General features: G+C 47.7%; 1 protein-coding gene across 2 annotated transcripts in view; it reads left to right on the forward strand.

Moving 5' to 3' along the window:
• The window catches only part of DYRK1A (dual specificity tyrosine phosphorylation regulated kinase 1A), a 700,909-nt gene that overhangs the window by 488,928 nt on the left and 192,211 nt on the right, over positions 1-19,770 (forward strand). For both annotated transcript variants that reach the window (XM_086935409.1, XM_086935410.1), the window contains exon 10: positions 13,365-13,505. In XM_086935409.1, the coding sequence (XP_086791535.1) occupies positions 13,365-13,505 (141 nt within the window). The remainder of the gene's footprint in view (positions 1-13,364; positions 13,506-19,770) is intronic.

A 19,770-nucleotide genomic window follows, 5' to 3' on the forward strand; every position in this document is an offset into this window, starting at 1 on the left:
TTCGGTTCACTCTCCGGATCTTGGTGAGGTTGAGCCAGAGCATGAGGATCAGGAGCAGCCTGAGGAGGTTCCTTTATCGGCGCCGGCTGGCCCGACTCCAGGATCACCGGCTTCAGGGACGACGCTGTGTAATTATCCTCCATTCCCGGCTCCAGGTCAGGACCTATCATATTACCTTAACACAATGTATGGCGTCTTTGAGAGGGCAATGTACCCATATGGCGCACCTGCGGGTCCCATGGGTCCTTTTGCATTTAATTTGGGTGTTCCCCAAACTTATGCCCAGGCTCCGTTTATGCCAGCGATGCCGTACTGGAACTTTCCGGCGCCGAGAGCCCTGTCGCCGTATCGAGAATCTCCGACGCCGTATCGACATTCTCCGGCGCCGTCTGGTCGTCCTTGTTTGTAGTCTGTGGCGCCGTCGTATCCGTGTTCGACGCCGGTCCCGAGGCCGACGGAGTCGGTCGTGGAGCCATCGACTCCAGCCCCCAGGATCCGCTCCAGGAGGGAAGCCCAGAGGGCTGTAGAGGATTAACGCTATCGGCAAGAGATGGAGGAAGGTGAACTTCCTGAATCAGAGGACTATTTTAAGGACGCAAGTGGCCTTGATATCTCGCCTGAGTGGGACTTTTCCTCCTGGCCCGGATGCTCCCTCTAAGGATGCAGCTCCCTATCATATGGTGGTGAGAAAAGCTGCAGAGTTATTGGACATTACTCTGCCTTCCACAGAGTTTAAATCCAATCTTCTGACTGAAGTGTTGCATTCTCCCTCATCTGTGTCTGAACCTCTAATACCATTTAATGAGGCAATTTTGGAGCCAGTGTTGGAGGTTTGGAAGAAGCCTTGTCTGCTCCTGCGGTCTCCAGGACTGTGGCACGGATGTATAGGGTGGCACCTGAACATCCAGAGTTTTTGTGCGGCTCATCCTTCGCCTGAGAGCCTAGTGGTGCAGGCGGCTTGTTCAAAGAAGTCTTCAGGGGCTTTTCCTCAGGTTCCGGCTGACAGAGATTCAAAGCGCATTGACCAGTCTGCCAAAAGGGTATTCTCATCTGCAAGCATGGGGCTAAAATCTACAAATGTGACTTGCTTGATGGGAAGATATATCCATCCCTTGATGGATTCTTCTAAGCAGTTGCTGCCAAACCGGTCTGATGAAGATAAGAAAAATTTTCAGGAAGTTTTAAATGACACCCAGGCTGCTGCTCGTCAGGTCATCCAGAGCGGCCTAGATATGGCTGACTTAGTGGCAAGGATTATGGGCTCTGCAGTAGCTACGAGAAGGGGGGTTTGGTTGAAGTCTTCAGACTTTTCTTCTGATGTGCAGGCTACTCTGTTGGACTTACCAATCAATGGCACAGGACTCTTTGGTAAGAAGGCGGATGCCGCTCTTGAGAGATTCAAAGATTGTAAGGCCACAGCAAAATCACTTGGCTTACAAACTCAATCTAGAGGATCTTTCAGAAAGTATAGAGGATTTGGAAAGTCGTCCTTTCGTCCGCAAGGACAGCCTCGACAGCAGCAACAGAACACGCTGTACAAGACCTATAGGGGAAAAGGCAGAGGTCGTCCACGAGGTCGTCAACCCTCCTCCTCTTCCTCCTCTTCTACCTCACCCCATATCACCGCAGCAAAGCAGCCCTAGATTTCCCATTCTCAATCATATTGGTGCTGTGGGGGTTCGGCGTACCCATTTTCTGCAGGATTGGGAATCGGTTACTACAGACCAATGGGTCCTACAAGAGGAAGTTCTGACCTTGTTAAAGAAAGGCACGATAGAGGTGCTTCCAGAGCAAGAAAGGGGTCAGGGATGCTACTCCTGGTATTTCCTGATTCCCAAGAAGGATGGCAGGTTGCGTCCAATCCTGGATCTCAGGATCTTGAACCTTTATCTGAAACAAGAAATGTGCAAGATGCTCACCCTTGCGCAGGTTCTTCAAGCACTGTTGGAAGAAGACTGGATGGTGTCGCTCCACTCTCAGGACGCGTATTTTAATATTCCGATCCTGGAGTCGCACAGGAAGTATCTCCGCTTCACGGTGGATTCACAGCACTACCAGTTTGCGGTCCTTCCGTTTGGAATTACTACTGCACCTCAAGTCTTTATCAAGGTGATGGCAGTGGTGGCAGCACATCTCAGAAGGTCGGGGATTCCGGTTTCCCCCGATCTGGACGATTGGCTGATCAAAGCAGAGTCTCCAGAGAAGGTGCTACATCATCTGCAAGAGACAAGTCAGTTGTTGTACAGATTGGGTTTTTCGATAAATGTACCCAAGTCTCACCTGGTGCCCTCCCAGCGCAACCTGTTCATAGGTGCGGTACTGGACACAAATGTATGTTGTGCATTCCCTCCTCCTCAACGGATTCACGACATACAGGAAATGATTCCCTTATTTTACAATGGAGCGGTTGCTCCAGTACTGAAGGTCCTTCGCTTGCTCGGTCTGTTTGCTTCCTGTGTTCTCCTGGTCAACCATGCACGCTGGCACATGAGGGCACTCCAGTGGTGCCTCCGCAGGCATTAGTATCAGCACAACGGGGATCTCAGGGAGTCTGTGAGGATCTCCAGAGAAACTGCAGCGGATCTGTCTTGGTGGAGCGTGGAGGGCAATCTGTCTCAAGGAAAGCCCTTTCATCTGTCTCCATCGGTTTCCACGGTGATAACGGATGCATCCACTCTAGGGAGGGGTGCCCATCTGGGGGATCTGAAGATCAAGGGTCATTGGTCTCCGGAGGAAAGGTTACTTCACATCAACCTTCTGGAGTTAAGAGCGATTAGTTTGGCACTCAAGGCCTTCCTCCCTTCCCTTCGCGGTCTGCCAGTTCAGGTCCTGACGGACAACACGACCGCGATGTGATATATCAACAAACAGGGAGGAGTGGGGTCGCATCTTCTCTGCATAGAAGCTCTGCGTCTCTGGTCCTGGGTTCAGGACCACCAGATTTATCTGATGGCAAATCATCTGGCCGGAGTTCTGAACGTGCGTGCAGACAGTCTCAGTCGGCAGTTCTCAGCCGACCACGAGTGGAAGCTTCATCCAGAGGTGGTTCGTCACGTCTTTCGGATGTGGGGAACTCCTTGGGTGGACCTGTTCGCCACTCACAAGAACGCTCCCTGCCTGTCGTTCTGCAGCCTCCAGTACCCGTTGCAGGGAGCCTTGGGGGACGCATTTCAGTTGATTTGAGACTCACAACTCCTTTATGCGTTTCCTCCCATACCCTTGATTCCTCTAGTTCTGTGGAAGATTCGCCAAGACTGGGCCCAAGTAATATTGATCGCTCTGGATTGGCCAAGAAGGGTGTGGTACACCTCTCCTCGTGCCCGCCGCTCCGTCTCCCTCTCAGGGCAGATCTCCTCTCTCAGATGGAGGGGCAGGTTCTACACCCCCACCTCCAGACCTTACACCTTCATGCCTGGAGATTGAACGGGGCAACATGAATTCTTTTTCTCTCCCACACGATGTGGTGGATGTCATATTATCGGCCAGGCGTGACTCCACCAAGTCGATCGATTCCTATAGGTGGTCCAAATTTGTTTCCTGGTGTGGAGAGAAGTCTATTGACCCTTTGAAGGCTCGTTTGTTCAACATTCTTCAATTTGCTCTTTCTTTGGCCCAGCAGGGTTTTGCTGTGGCAACTGTAAAAGGCTATTTGTCGGCCTTGTCGGCATTCCTTTGTTTGTCGGACCAGCCGTCTTTATTCAAGTCACCTATTGCTTTACGTTTTATCAAAGGTCTTACCAACAAACTCCCGCCGACTCCATTTATTGTACTTCAGTGGGACTTGAATCTTGTTTTGACTTACTTGATGGGTTCACACTTTGAACCTTTACACAAGTGTCCCATGAGACTTTTGTCTTTCAAGACTGTTTTTCTTGTGGCAATTACCTCGGCAAGGAGGGTAAGTGAGCTTCAAGCTCTAAGTTCGAAACCCCCATTCCTGACCATTCATGCTGAGAGAATGGTACTTAGGACCAGGGCTGCTTTTCTGCCTAAGGTGGTAACTCCCTTCCATCTGGGGCAGTCCAATACCCTCCCTACCTTTTATCCTCCCCCCCTCACCCTTCCAAGGAGGAGGAGTGGCTTCACCGTCTAGACCCTGAGAGGGCGGTGAGTTTCTAACTCGAAAGGACTAAAGACTATTGTGTGGACGACCAGCTTTTCGATGGATTTGCTGGCTGTAAGAGAGGAAAAGTGGTGCAGAAGCGCACTCTGTCGAGATGGATAATTCTGTGTATAAAGGTCTACGCCCTTGCTGGTAAGGAACCTCCTGAGAGTATAAGGGCTCACTCTACTAGAGCAAAGTCATCAACGTCTGCTTTATATAGGGGTGTACCTGTTGAGGATATTTGTGGAGCCGCGACTTGGGCCTCCCTCCACCCTTTCGCGAAGCATTACTGCTTGAATTCCGAGGTGAGGGATGGCCACTTTGCACGCTCTGTCCTCCAAGACTTCTTGGTATAGCAGAGTGGACACCCTCCTCTGGGAGTGGGGACTGCTGTGGGATTCTATTCACAAGATGAGGAATCCACTGGCAGATATATCTATCAGAAGACCAGTTACTTACCTTCGGTAACGCTTTTTCTGGTAGATACAGTATCTGCCTGTGGATTCCTCACTGGCCCACCCTCCTCCCCGTTGTCCACTCTTCTATACCTACTAAGTGTATATTTATTTAAAATTTTAAAATAGATGTATTTATATGTTCATGCATATTGCATCGGTTTCAAACTGTGTGTGCTGTTTTAAATACTGTGTACTATGTATACTGTTACTGTTATGTCGGTCCGTCCGTGTGCCTCGGGGGCACGGAAAAAAGGCGTAACTGACGTCTTACTCCAGTATTGGAACTTTCATAGATTCCCGTTGCTTGTATCATTCCCCGTCGTCGGAATGGGATATATATATATATATATATATCTAGGTAAATACACCCTAATAGGTGTTTAAAAGTAAAAAATTAGGCCTAGGCCTCATTATATCTTGTAGCCTATTGGCGTCAATATGTAAAAAGACCCAAAAGTCACCTCAGCAACCAATCAGATCAGCCTCACTCTGTGGAACCTTCCTGAGAAAGCTCAGAGCCTCAGATTTTCTACCGCATCGTTGGTGACAGGGAGTCTCCTTAGAGCTCTGCTCTAACTTCTACTTGAGGTACTATTTAAGCAGTTTTTTTTGACAGGATTTCTTTCAGCTTTTCTATGGCTGATAAGGAAAAGAAGAGCCTTTTCAGGCCTTGTGCCACTTGTGGCAAAAAACGACTTTATACTGAGGATAAACAAAAGGACTGTATATACTGTTTATACCCTGACCATAAGGCAGAGGGTTGTAGAAAATGCAGGATGATGTCTGTGAAAACCCTCCGTGATCGTGAAGGAAGACTACTTATTTGTCTCAGGAAATTGGAAAATAAGGAAGTAGTGGTATCCAGTGACGAGGAAGATGCCAGATCTTCATCTTCTAAGACCTCTTTGAAGAGGGGTGGATCATCTGTGGAGGTTGCATCTGAACACCCATCGAAGGCTATGCGTGGGACCTCTGATAGGTCTGGCAAGCCTGGGCCTAGCGAATCTCCTCACGAGAGTGTAAAGGAGAGGGAAAGGCAAGCACCTCAGGTGCAGAAGGCAAAACTGGATGAGAGCTCGGCTGGGCCTTCCCATCAGGAGAAAGTATCTAAGTCCTTCAAAAAACCGATTGTAGAGGCCTCTACAGTGGTCAAAAAAGGCTCTAAAGCCCCTGTGGTGACTTTGTCTCCTCAGTCGTCGACGAGCCATCCAGCGACGACTAGGACGAGGACGACGAAAGCGCCGACGAGGACTTCGACGTCGATGCCGTCGACGAAGACTGGGTCGACGACAGCGTCGACGACGATGACTACGTCGACGGTGACCACCTCGTCGACGAAGACCATTCCGTCGACGACGACAGTTCCGTCGACGATGATGAACCCGTCGACGATGACGATCCCGTCGACGGTGGAGGTACTTTCGTCGACGACGATTCAAACTATGGAGATGGGGGATTCGTTTGACGCCGTCGACGGCAGGTGCTAGGGAAAGCACCAGGAAGAGGAGAATAACTCCGGATATGACTTCACCTAGAAAAGTACAATCATTACCTCCAGCCCTGTTGTTGGACGAAGAGGATTACTCTGAGGAGGAGAATGAGATGTATGGGGATGCATACAGTCCATCTCAGTTGAATCTAAAATACCATGATTCTGACCAAGATGAGGAGTATTATTATCGGCAGGAACAGCGACCACAGAAGCAGGTCGCATACCAGGAAACACAGGCACAGCAGGGTATGGTGACTATGCCTATGAGTCTTTTGACAGACTTAAGAGCGATGCTGGAGGAGTATAGGAGCAGACAAGGGTCGCGACCAGTGGAAGGTCAAGCGCAAGTTCAGCCACAGGTGGTGGCAGCTCAATCTGTACCTCCTTCACAGGGGGAAGAGGAGAGGGAATATCCTCAGCGATTGTCATTCCAACTCTTCCACGCTTGGAGAAAAAATATAAAGCTCCTGATGACAGTCCCGCCTGCTTGATTGGACAACCTAGAAAAGACTCAGTCATATCGCAGGCGGCGCAGAAGAAATCACGGAATCCTTTGGCCACCCTCACAACTCCATCAGACAAGGAGGGTAGAAGGTTAGACAATGCTGGGAAGCGTTTTTCGTCTATGGCTAGCTTGTTAGTCAGAGCGGCCAATGCCTTGGCGATTCTAGCAAGATACGACCGCCAAATGTGGAGTGATGTGGCACACTATGTGGACCTTCTAGCGGATGACCCTAAAGCTGAAGCACAGAAACTTCTAGAAGAAGGACAACGTTCTTCTTCCGAGATGATTGACTGTGCGATGGACATCGCCACCATTTCTTTCCGTGCTCTGGGCAGCGCGGCGGTTCTTCGGCGACTGGGGTGGCTACGAGCGACTTACTTCCGACCAGAGGTCCAGAATAGGATTTTGGACTTGCCCTTTGATGGGGACATGTTATTTGGGAAACATGTTGATGAGACCCTACAGGGAATAAAGAAAGACACAGAGACAGCAAGGGCTCTTGGAAACCTTCAATATAGAAAGACACCGTTCCGTGGAGGAAGAGGCTTCACTTCACCCAGAGGAGGCTATCAGCAGCAACGGTACTCGCAGCAGTCGCAGTCGTACAGACCTCAGTACGGCAATCAATATTACCAGCGACAGTCCCAATCCCAATCGTTCTCTCGTCAGAACGCTCGTGGACGACAGGGGCGTCAGGGCAAAGACGCTGGCAAGCGTCAATAGCGGCCTCCTGACTCTGCCAACTGTTCCTCCGCTTCTGGGACCACCAGTGGGCGGCAGGATATCACAACATCTGAGCAGCTGGGAAGAAATAACATCGGATCAGTGGGTATTGAACATCATCCGACATGGGCATACACTAGAATTCCATGAATTTCCACCTACAAGAGCTCCCCACGCCACTACTTCAAAACATCTAAACCTTCTGCAACTGGAAGTCCAACAAATGCTTCAGAAGGGGGCGATCCAACGTGTTCCCCTATCACAAAGAGGAGAAGGTTTCTATTCAAGATTTTTTCTGATCCGCAAAACGAAACAGAAGTGGCGCCCGATCCTGGACTTAAGGGAGCTCAACACCTATCTCGTGAAGTTGTCATTTCGGATGATTTCACTCCAGGACATATTGCGCCTCTTGAATCCAGGCGACTTCATGGCTACATTAGACTTGGAAGATGCCTATTTTCATATCCCGATCCATCCAGCTCACAGACGTTTCCTTCGCTTTACAGTAGGCAAGAGTCACTTCCAGTTCATGGTGCTCCCATTTGGATTAAAATCCGCTCCTCGGATATTCACAAAGGTGCTGGCCCCGGTAGCAGCATTTCTGAGAAGACAGTCGCTGGAAGTATTCCCGTACTTAGACGACTGGCTGCTAAAGGCTCCAAGCTTCCAGGAGGCATCAGAAGCAGTGAACACATGCTTAAACCTCTTTATTCATCTGGGTTTGCGGCTCAACAAGGAAAAATCGGTTCTTCAACCGGCAGGTACGGTGAAGTTCTTGGGAGCAATACTCGATACTCAGGTGTGCAAAGCCTTCCCATCGGAAGAGAGACAGATGAAACTCATGTCTTCAGCCGCTCTTCTAGGATCGATTTCATCCTGTATTCAATTGATTCCGCACTGAAGGCTGCGAATGCGCCCCTTGCAGGAGGAACTGGATCTTCAGTGGAGACAGGTGGAAGGGTCGTTCGACGACAGAGTGGCTGTTACCCAGCTGATGAAAAGGACGGTTTCATGGTGGATGAAGAGATCTCACCTTACAGTGGGTCTCAGTTTCAGGGCGGCACCAGCTCCTCGCGTCATTACCACAGACGCTTCCCTTCAGGGTTGGGGAGCGGTCATGCAAGACCTCCAAGTCAGTGGTCACTGGACTCCAGAAGAATGGCGCTTACATATCAACGTTCTGGGGTTAAGGGATATTCGGTTGGCAATGTTGGCTTTCCTTCCAAGGATTTCAAATTCGGCAATCCTAGTGCGGACGGACAACACCACCGCAATGCATTACGTCAACAAGCAGGGAGGCACAAGATCGCCACTGCTTTCTCAGGAAGCCCAGCTGCTGTGGGAATGGGCTATCTCACAGAACATCACACTCGTGGCGGAACACCTTCCAGGAGTATGCAACACGAAGGCGGATACGCTAAGCCGCCTGAGGGCAGTCTCACACGAGTGGGAATTGGACGACACAGTGGTCAAGAACATCTTCTCCCGTTGGGGGACCCCAGCGATCGACCTGTTTGCGACACCAAGGAACAAGAAATGCCGGTGTTATGCAAGCAGGGAACATCATCGAGGGTCACTGGGGAATGCCCTTTCGATGTCTTGGTCAGGCGCATTTGTTTACGCCTTTCCGCCATTTCCCCTGATTCCTCGAGTCCTCAAGAAGCTCAAGATGGACAAGTGCAGGATGATACTGATAGCGCCCGCCTGGGCTCGCCAGTTCTGGTACACGGAGTTGCTTCTTCTATCGGTGAAGCAGCCCATTCATCTGCATCCCAACCAGACACTTCTGTCAATGTACAACGGCCAGGTTCTCCACCCGAACCCGAGCTCGCTTCAATTGACAGCTTGGCTCCTGAATACAGAGAGTTTAAAGATTTAGACATTTCAGAAGAATGCAGGAACAACTTGGCGCAGGCGCGAGCTTCTAGCACTAATAAGACATATAGAGCGAAATGGAAAAGTTTCTATTTATGGTGCCAGAGAGGTGGAGTACATCCATTCTCATCAGCTCCGCATCAAATTTTGCCATACATTCTATCTTTGGCACAGGCAGGTCTGGCTCATGCTTCCATCAAAGTCCACTTAGCAGCTATTTCCAGGTATAGAAGAACAAGATCGGGCCCTTCTCTATTATCAGCAAGAGTAATAAAACAATTCCTGAAAGGACTGTTTAGAGCCTTTCCGCTAGTTCGGCCCCCACCTCCGGTGTGGCACTTGAATGTGGTTCTGGCTCAACTGATGAGATCGCCATTTGAGCCAATACATAGGGCGGACCTGAAGTTCCTATCATGGAAAGTGGCGCTTCTTCTGGCACTCACCTCTGCAAGGAGAGTAGGAGAGCTTCAGGCTTTAACTATCAAAGAACCTTTCTTGCAGTTCAAGAATGATACGTTGATCCTACGCATGAACCCCAAGTTCATTCCGAAGGTGCCCACAGACTTTCATCTTAATGAACCGGTGGTTCTGAATTCCTTTTTTCCTCGGCCTTCAACCCAGGCTGAGAGGACACTTCATTCTCTGGACGTTCAGAGATGTTTGAAATTCTATCTACAACGCACAGCTGGATTTCGGAAGACACCCCAGCTGTTTGTGGCTTTCGGAGCCCCAGGGAAGGGGTTTCCATTGTCAAAGCAAGGGATTTCTAGATGGATATCAAGTGCGATCCGTTTCTGCCACCAGGCGGCAGGCAAGCCTTTGCAAGGACAGGTGAAGGCACATTCCACAAGATCAATCTCAGCGTCCGCAGCGCTGTTTGCTGGAGTATCGATAAAGGATATTTGCAGAGCGGCCACCTGGAGCAGTACTCACTCATTCACGAGGCACTACTGGCTGGAGGCGGCTGCAAAGGAGGATTCGGCTGTTGGACAAGCAGTCCTGAGAAATCTCTTCCAATAAGAGGTGAGCTTTTCCTCTCTTCCCTCCTCCTGTTTTTTCAAACATTTAGTTTATTATGATATGTTTACTGATTTATAGTTGTTATGATGTGTGATATCATTGGTTTATAATGGTTCTGTAACTATGCACGAAATGTTTGAGGTATGCTAACTGCTAACTACTCTGATACAAGCAATGAAAGTTCCAATACTGGAGTAAGAAACAAGTTACTTACCTGTAACTTTAGTTCTCCAGTATTGGTAACTTTCATAGATTCCCATGCGCCCACTGGCCTCCCCTGGGAAAACTCACTTTAGGGCTAGGTGATTATGTGGCAAAGCAACGGCTACGAAAATCTGAGGCTCTGAGCTTTCTCAGGAAGGTTCCACAGGGTGAGGCTGATCTGATTGGTTGCTGAGGTGACTTTTGGGTCTTTTTACATAATGACGCCAATAGGCTACAAGATATAATGAGGCCTAGGCCTAATTTTTTACTTTTTTACACCTATTATATACATACATATACACCGAGGCTCCCATTCCGACGACGGGGAATGATACAAGCAATGGGAATCTATGAAAGTTACCAATATTGGAGAACTAAAGTTACAGGTAAGTAACTTGTTTCATCACGCTGACGAGGCCCTATTATGGATTCAGTGACGTCAGCGGGGTCGCGAGCGGAGTCGTACCCTCTGTGACGTCGTCCATGACCTCGCCGGCGTGGGATCTACAAAAGTTTCCGATTGGCTGCTGCGCAGAGGATATTCAAAAAGCGTTACCAAAGGTAAGTAACTTGTTGGTTTGGGATAAAGTGTGCACCTTTAGGGTTCAATAAATGTCTACAGTTGTGGCTTCTGCACTGAAAATGTATTCATGTATATCAGTATTTGGACTATTGTTTGGTGTGGGGTGGCTGGGTGTTTGAATTCAATGAAGTTTGACGCAATTTACACAAAGCAAACTATGTAATTGCTATACTGACTGTTTTTCATTAACCATGTTGGCAATTCTCATCTACAGCCAGTTCATATCCTAAATATGCAGGGGTCAGCCTTTGCTCCCTTACCAGCCAAACCTTATAATACGCAGAAAAAAGTTCAGACATTTCTGAAAATACTTCTCCTTTTCAAGACTGTTGGTTTGTGATAGAGAGAAAGGTGTTGATGCTGTTGAGCATGATGGAATCCTGTATACCCCTGGTTCTCAATGCAAGGCTATAAATGTTTGCTTTCTAGAAATAGTTAGCAAGTCAGTGGTCTGAAACGACTGGGACTGAAAGGTGTTTAATGGAAAAACATATTAGCATGCATACATTTGGCACATTCAGAACCGCTGCTGGTCATTACCACTGATTTGCCCATGAAATGATGGGGTGCACACATGACTTTGTATTATTTTCACTGCAATTGACCTTGATGAAACCCAAGAAGGTATCGGCGTGATGGTATTGAAATTACCTGCATTAGTAGTGAAGGCTGCTCAGACTTCTCTGTACCACTGTGTTCTTGATATGCATCTGTTTGATAACGAGCCACTCTAATTAGAAATGTCCCCCTCTCTGTTTCTGTTTATTGATAATTACACAATTGCACAGAAATGCTGGCACTGCTCTGAGAGCCTCAGATTCATCTCTTGGCATAAGACCTGCCTGGAGTGAATGATTTTGCATATCTCTGGAGAAACAATTGGGGGACACTTGAATGAGAGATGAGTTCTCAGACATTAATTCAAAATGTGAGGTATCACATTTGCATCAGGCATTTGGCAATAGGCAAAAAAAAGAAAGTAGAATGAAAACATGTTATCTCCATATATCCACCTACTGGCTCTGGTACATGCTCTATAGATAGATTCATCCGACAATTTTAGTTTACCCTTCTTTCCGTTTTGATTCATAGGATGCACCTGTCCTATTACAATTCTTTTTTACTACTCAAACCTGGTTTTGCCCATCTTAGTTTGCCTTTTTGCTCTACCTGTTTTTCAATCTGTTCAGCTAGTTACCACTTCATTGAATTTGCTCAGCCCACATAGTGGTAAAGTCTTGCATTCCAGTTCATGTTAATTTAATCTAGACATTTGGCACAAGATATCTAAGGGATGACTTTCATCTTACCATAATGGTCTTCTTTGTGTCTAAGTGGAAACGTTTTTCTCATGTACTGATACCGTCATTATCAAATAACCTTTGCGAGGTTAAAAAATGCTGGTAGACTGCACATCAACACAAGTCTATTTGACAGCTATTACATCCTATACCGAAGAGTCCACATGCACCTGTTTATGTCCAGTCATTCCAGCCTTCATGGAATGTCTTGAAGTATTTCGACCCAGAAAGCTTGTAGTAACTGTGTGGGATGTAAATCCAATACATAAAAGGTTTGTGGCCCACCTTTTGAACTAATGCTTTCAAGCAGGCACAGAGCATTATCAAGGGCTCTTATGGGTTATACTGACCGTACAAAGCCAATCCGCAAAACAAAGCTGCTTTTTGCACAACCACATCTGAGTAAGGCCATATGTAAGTCAACCAAACATGTTATGCAGAGGACGATGATACCCTTGAAGGTACACTGCTCCCACATTCCACTCATAAGAAAGGTGCATTCCGCTTTATGCCAACAACCACTTCAGAGAAACTAGACTCTGGTACTACTTTATAGTCTGTGCATAGCAGGTGAATCATCAATATGCTTTGCAAATAGAATGAGATTCTTATTTGTAACCATGGGTTTGCAGCTTGTTTTGCTTATTCCTTTGTGACTCCCCAACACACCCAAGTGCAAAGTAATGCAAATGCTCAAAATACATTAAGTGATAAACATTCTAACTCCTATTATGATAATGTAACAAATGATCAAATCTGAGAAGACGAAGTGCTTTATGTTTAGCAATATTTTGCAGTAATCATTGGATGCCCACCTGAAACAAGAAGCTAAGGGCTTTGAAAAGAAAAAAAGTTGTGCTATTCTAATTACAGCAGTAGGTTGCAGGAGAAAACTAACAGCGTGTAAATAACTTTATTTAATGTTGTTTGAATGTGATTGGTAATGTTGTATATTTTATCTAAGCCTTGTTCATTATTGTAATTAATCTGCTATATATTTTGGTTCTAACAAATGCTGTGGTTTGTTCATTTTGAAGTCAGTTTGAAGATTTAAGTTAAGTTGTAAGCACATTCTAAAATATGTGCCGTTTCAAACAGGTGGATCAAATGAACAAAATAGTCGAGGTTTTGGGTGTACCAACTAGTCACATTCTTGACCAAGCACCCAAATCAAGAAAATTCTTTGAGAAGTCACCAGATAGCACTTGGAATTTAAAGAAGACCAAAGATGGAAAACGGGTATGTAAAGTTTTTCATGAAACATGGTTGGAAATCAAATGTTAAAACCAAGTTTAGTTTCACTTTGTTGATTAATACCTTTATTATGATATATTTTATGTTTGACTTCAAAGCATTTTGAGAACAAATGTGAATCACGACTGTTTAGAATTTCTAAAGATATTAACTTAATTGCATCATATCTCGGAACATATAAAGCACTTGAATGTTCAAGTGCAAGCAGGAACTAGTTTTGAGTTTCTTCACAATGTCTGAGATTCTCACAACATATTGCCATCTCGATGGAGTATTTAGCAAGTGGTATAGAATATCTTAGGGCAGGGTGTATGAAGGTGCCCCTTTTTGCTTAGTTACCCCACACTTTTTGCCTGATTTCTGATGCACTTTAACTGTGCACTGGGTCCCTGCTAATCAGGTTCCCAGTGCCTGTCTTCTTACCCAAAACCTGTTTCCACAACTGACACACCTCTGGCACACATACAAGTCCCTTGTAAAAGTTTCCAATAGTACCAAGGGCCTTGTGATCAGAGATGGTCTCTAAGGGCCGCAGCATGCAAAGATCCGTCACCAAACATATTCACACTGCCAGTGCAGACTTTAAGTTCAGCTAAAACTGGAGAGTCGACATGCACACATACCTGTGTTCCAAAACTAGCTGGTGCATTGTTGTGCACCAGAAGCTGCTCCGCCATTACGACTGGAGTTACTCGGGTCATAAAACAAGACCAATTTTAGTCCAAGTAAACCGTATTCATTCCATATTCTTCAGTACTTTTCAAATTCACAACTGAGGCTTCAAATGCTTATCCAGGCTTTATCCTAAAGCATGATGGAATTCAGTACATCTTGGTTAACCATGAAGATTATCACCCCATGCATTTCAGGCATAACACCTTTCTTCAAGGGTAACTAAAATATAAGGAAAGCCCATCAATGTAGACAATCTTAAGAAAGAAAAACTTAAATCCAAACATTAAATCAGGCCAAACAAGCAATCCATAACGTGAATATGTAGCAAACATCGCCCACTGTGCCCAGTTTCACTCTGAAATCCAGGCATAACCTAAAACAAAAATATCCAAAAACGTGTACTTTTACATGCTATAACATTGTGAACTAACAATAAGCAGGGCTCCCGTGTTAAATAAAAAAAAAAAGAAAACAATTGTACCAATCCCATTTATAATTGGGTAATTCCACTGGGTTTAAAACTTGTATGGTGCACACTTATTTAAGTGAAGCACCTTGCACTAATCTAGACAACCCTTATGGTGATTTTATTGGTCTTTGATAACCTTTTGAAAGCTCTCAAAGTGGTAGCTGTGGAGAGCAGCGTTCAGGCTTATCTTGAAGGAGTGTTAAGCAGCTTGTTTTATCAGGCTAATCATGTAGTGTAGGTTAAAAAAAAGAACCACACTGTGTGTGTATATATAAAAATGTCTATTTATTACACAACACGCACTAACACATTGGTGTATCCGCTACCCAGAGAAATACACAATAATACTTCAATTGCCAATAGGTAAGTAAGAACAAAATACAGTGGTCTCCTGGGGAAGACCAAACCATATACTTGGAAAGTGGAATGCGAAATGCGACCAAAGTCCGGACTTCGACCAGGGGACTCAGAGGAGCTGGGTATCACAAGGACCTACCCAAGGTAAGTACCCAGGAACCCCACAGAAGCTGTATGCAGAGTGGAAATTCAGCCGCGTGTCCAGTAGGAGTTCACTGGGAAGTCACAATTGCCGTTTCAAGAAGGACCCTTCCCAGTGAACTCTAAAGATACCCTGTGGAAGACGGAAGTGTGGAGAGTCACCCCAACCATGGATACTCCAGGAACCAGGGAAGCAGGGTGCATAGGTGTGAAGTGATGTCGGAAACCGCTGTCAACCACAATGGAGGACTTCCGGAAAGATGCCACTAGAGAAGACTGTGCAGGAGTCCGGTGGAATCCAAGGGTGGATTCTTGAAGTTAAGTTCCTGTAAGCCTTGAGGACATTGTCAATGCCACTCGGAGGTGACCAGGAGGATCGGAAGTGTGATGCCCACTGATGGACGGTTCAGGATAGTTGAAGGTGACCGTGTCGCTGCAGCTGTAAGGACCAAGCGATGCTGAGGAAGATCAGGAGCCGCACACGAGCTGTCCCACGTTGGAAGTCGAGAACAGGTGGGTCTGTGTCCTGCGGGAGCACCAATAAGCCTTGGCAGCTGCACCAGGTGTGAAAAGTGAAAAAGGAACAGTGGTGGGACCAGCAAAATCGAAGGGACTCACCAATAGCAAGGGAGTCAGGTCAGGCCCTGAGCAAGCAGAGGAGCCCACTGGAGCAGAAGACGACCCCCAAGAGGACCCACAGGCCGAAGGAATAGCAGTCGCAAGAGGACCTCGAGCAGCTCACCAAGAAGTAAGGCACACAGTGCAGAGGATGCAGTGAGGACACTGCACTTGACAGGAAGAGGTGCTGGAGCTACTTTTAACCTGAAGGTCTCTGGAGTGCAGAGCCAGCAAGCCTTGGCAATTTCAAGTCCACATGGTGCACATGGGTTTGGTCCCAGCGGTTCTGACGAGGGATACTGGCCTCAAAATTATCAGGCCTCGAGGAAGTTGCAGAACCACCACCTGAGCCTTTCTAAGTCCGTGGGGAGACAGCAGCAGCAGACCGGTCAGCTTTGTTGCAGATGCAGGGGAGTGACTCCTTCACTTCAAGAAAGATTACTTCGGGTGTCCTTGATTCCCACAGGTCTGTTGAAGAAACACACACAACAAAGAAGCCTTGTAGAACAGCAAGACCAGGAGTCTTCCTTGATGCTGTCTCGTTTCCAGGCGAAGTGTCAAGAAAGCCGAAGAGTGACGTGGTTTCAGGCTTGAGTCTTGTTCCACAATGAATCTGAGGACCCGCCCGCAATTGAACCCTTTTATACCCTAAGAAAGCAGTACGGTCGACTGAGGGGTCCCTCCCAGAGGAAGGGCTGGACAGAGAGGAGGATACTCCCATGTCCTCTGTCCATTTGTGCGCCAGAGCAGCAGCCAAGGGTTCCCTCAACTGGTTCAAACAGGAGTTTGCAAGGAGAGCACCAAATGTGCCCTTCAAAGCAGTCTGGTGGCACTGACAAGCACCCCCACCCCACCCCAACCCAATACACTAAGTCCACTCTGGGAGGTGGTCACATCAACATGCATAAACCTATTATTCTACCTTCCCCTGCTCAAGCTTGGCTCAGCAGCAAGAGGGCAGAATTGGATCTGTGGTCCGCAGCAGCACTAGCTTGCCGTCAGACCATGAAAGCTGTAACCGGGAGTAGAGGGGGGTAGACCAAAGAGCCCAACAGTACTTGGGATGATACTTCCAACACTGGAATCGGTGTTTGGGTATGATTCCAACATGTTTAATGCCACACATGATTGGGTTCAGTGCAGCCACTATATAGTTAAATCACTCGTAATGACTGATGTCCTCTATATGTATAAAAATGGGTGACTGCACTTACTAAGCCTGGAGAATCGACTGGGGTTTGTAGGAGTGTCCTGCTCATGCAGGGACACCCTCACACTTACAACCAAGCACCCTGCCTTCAGGACTGAAAGGCCTGCCAGAGGGGCGTGACTTTATAGGTTTTAAGTGCGGTAACCTCAGATATAAGGAAACCTATCTGTCTTGAGAGGTGCATGCAGGCCTGTAGTCGCAGTTAAAGTAGTCTTTCATGGGTGGCACAATACAGTTCATGGGAGACCCCTGGTGTACGTATACCCTGGGCACCTTAGTACCATATACTTGGGGCTTACAAGGGTACACCAGTAGCCAATTGTGGATGTACAGACGTACTTATCATATTCAATATAGGGAGGAATCAGTGACTGGGTTTCGGATTAGGAGGGCCCTAGGCATACCAGTCAAAAAAACATTCTGATAGCAGCAAAAAGTGGGGGTAACCATGAAACAGATCCTACATAGAGATATGAAAGATTTAAACGTAATATTCCTGACCCTACGTTTGTTATAGTGCTTTACATGGGATTGCCACAATCGGTAATTAAGGTTAACATCTATATATCCTTTCCTTTATTAACTATGTAGGATGTAAGGATTGGAATCAGTTAGGACAGTGCTAATTTCAAATGAATCAATTTGTAGAATTGCAAAGTTTGGAGGGACAAATGATAGAATGCACTCCAGAAAATAAAAACAGAATAAACAAACTTCACACTTTGATTCACAGTAATAATCCGTTTGTGGTGTGCTGCCCTGGTATGTACAGACGTGTAAATCCAAAAGTCACTAGCAGGTAACCGGACAGTTAACCAGACCCAGGACGCACAACTTTCAGGCCCACAAGCTTCCAAATTCAACAAAATCTTCTGAAAGAGACTATTAGTTATAGATTCCTTATGTTCGAATTACCCACAGGCTTCAGACTGGATCCAGAAATGTTTTCTCTTAGCAGTACACCTGCGCGTCGGTCGACTCCGCGTCCGGTGTTGTGGTCACTGGGATGACGTCGTGATATCTACTTGGCCACTGTCGCTTCGCACTGACGTCTGTTCTTTCTCTTTCCACGCCAGCCTTGTGCAGACCTGGAGAGAGCTACCCATTTAGTCGTTTTTAGACTAAGTTTTTTCTCGACTTTTGTCGATTTCGTTTTTGAGTCTACCGACTCCTTGTCTACAAGGAATGTCCCATCGTCTGACCAGGTTTAAAGCATGCGAGGCCTGTACCCGCCTGATGTCTGTTACGGATCCTCACCTCATGTGCATTTGGAACCTGGAGCTGACAATGGCCCGAAGTCGGGCTCTGACTGCCTGGCCATGAATCCGAAGTCTTTGCAGGACCGGCCCGAAGGTTGTTGAAGGCCTGGCAGTTGGTCTCGCTTCGCTCGAGGTCCCGTTCAAGAGAAAGGTCACGGGACCGGTTGCAGAGCCGCCACCACTCGTCATCCAAGTTTTGGAGATCTTCGGGTAAGTCGAAGCACAAAAAGAACGTGAAGAAGCAGCATTGCTCTTTGCCTTCTCCCCGTCGGTTGGCCAATGGGATGCAGGGCCAGGAGCGCTGTCACTTTCCAGCTCCGTCTTCGGGGCTTGCTCCAGGGATGGTTCCGAGCTTCTCTCCATGTGCTGGAGAGTCCCCTGCCCAGCTTTGAGCTTTCTACAAAGTGCTTCATGACATCTTTGTTGTGCCTTCGGTCCCCGCAGACTCTGCTGGGGGCCCTGGGACTTTGATGCTGGCGGCTCCGTCCCCAGTGCATGAGAGCCCCGAGGATTCAGGCCTGGATCCATATCCATGCCGGTCGACCTCACAATACCTTCCCTGGTGATGACACCCCACGCACCAGTCCTGCTCCTGACTGGCGCCAACCCCAACCTCATCCCCGACTTGGACATGGGGTTGGACCAATGTCGGAACCGGCGCCGGAAGGCATGTTTGTGCCTCTGTTCATCCCTGGTGTTCCTTTAATGCCTGAATGGCAACCAGAGGAGGGTGAGGAGGACTGGGAGGGGTCTGTGGACCCTTTAGCTGACCAACTTAATGAGCCAGACTTGCGAGAGGACATGGTTGATGCCAGTGGTTTGGATACCTCGGCATGCTTTCTCTTCCTACCATGGCTACGGTGGAGGGAGCGTCGTATGCGGTGGTGTTGCGTAGGGCGGCTGATGCCTTGGGCCGGGAGTGTCACCTGGTGTCAATGAGGACTAACCTCCAGACAGAGGTGCTTCAACCTGCGGAAGACTCATCTGAGCCCCTTCTGCCTTTCAATGAAGCCCTCGCGGACATCCTTCTGGGCACTTTGTCCAAGCCGAGCGCAGGGGCTCCTGTGGACAGGATGATTGCCAGACGCCACCGCCCGGCCGACCCACTTTTCCTCTCCCAACACATCACCCCAGAGAGCTTGGTGGTCCAAACCTCGTCCTCGAAAGGCGCATTCCCTACTGCCCCTCCAGATAGGGAATCCAAGAGGCTGGACCATCTTGGGAAGAATGTTTTCTTCCGCCAGCTTAGCGCTGCGGTCGGTGAATAACTCGCGAAGCGGAATGGCTGCCTGGTAGGGGAGCTCCGCACGCCGGAACCAAACACTAGGAAAAACCCATCCTTTCGGAACTGCTGTGCTTCATAAAAAAAACCCCTTGGAGGGCCCCGGAATGCCTGTGGCATAAACTGAAGCGGCTATGGCAGCTTCTGCCCCGCGCTTCCCACCCGAACGGACGGCTGCAGTGAACAGCCTGGCGAACGGGAAAATGGCGTCGGCGTGACGAGAAGTCTGAGCGCCCTGA

The sequence above is a fragment of the Lissotriton vulgaris genome, chromosome 8 (genome assembly GCF_964263255.1).
Source record: "Lissotriton vulgaris chromosome 8, aLisVul1.2, whole genome shotgun sequence".
NCBI classification, from domain to species: Eukaryota; Metazoa; Chordata; class Amphibia; order Caudata; family Salamandridae; genus Lissotriton; species Lissotriton vulgaris.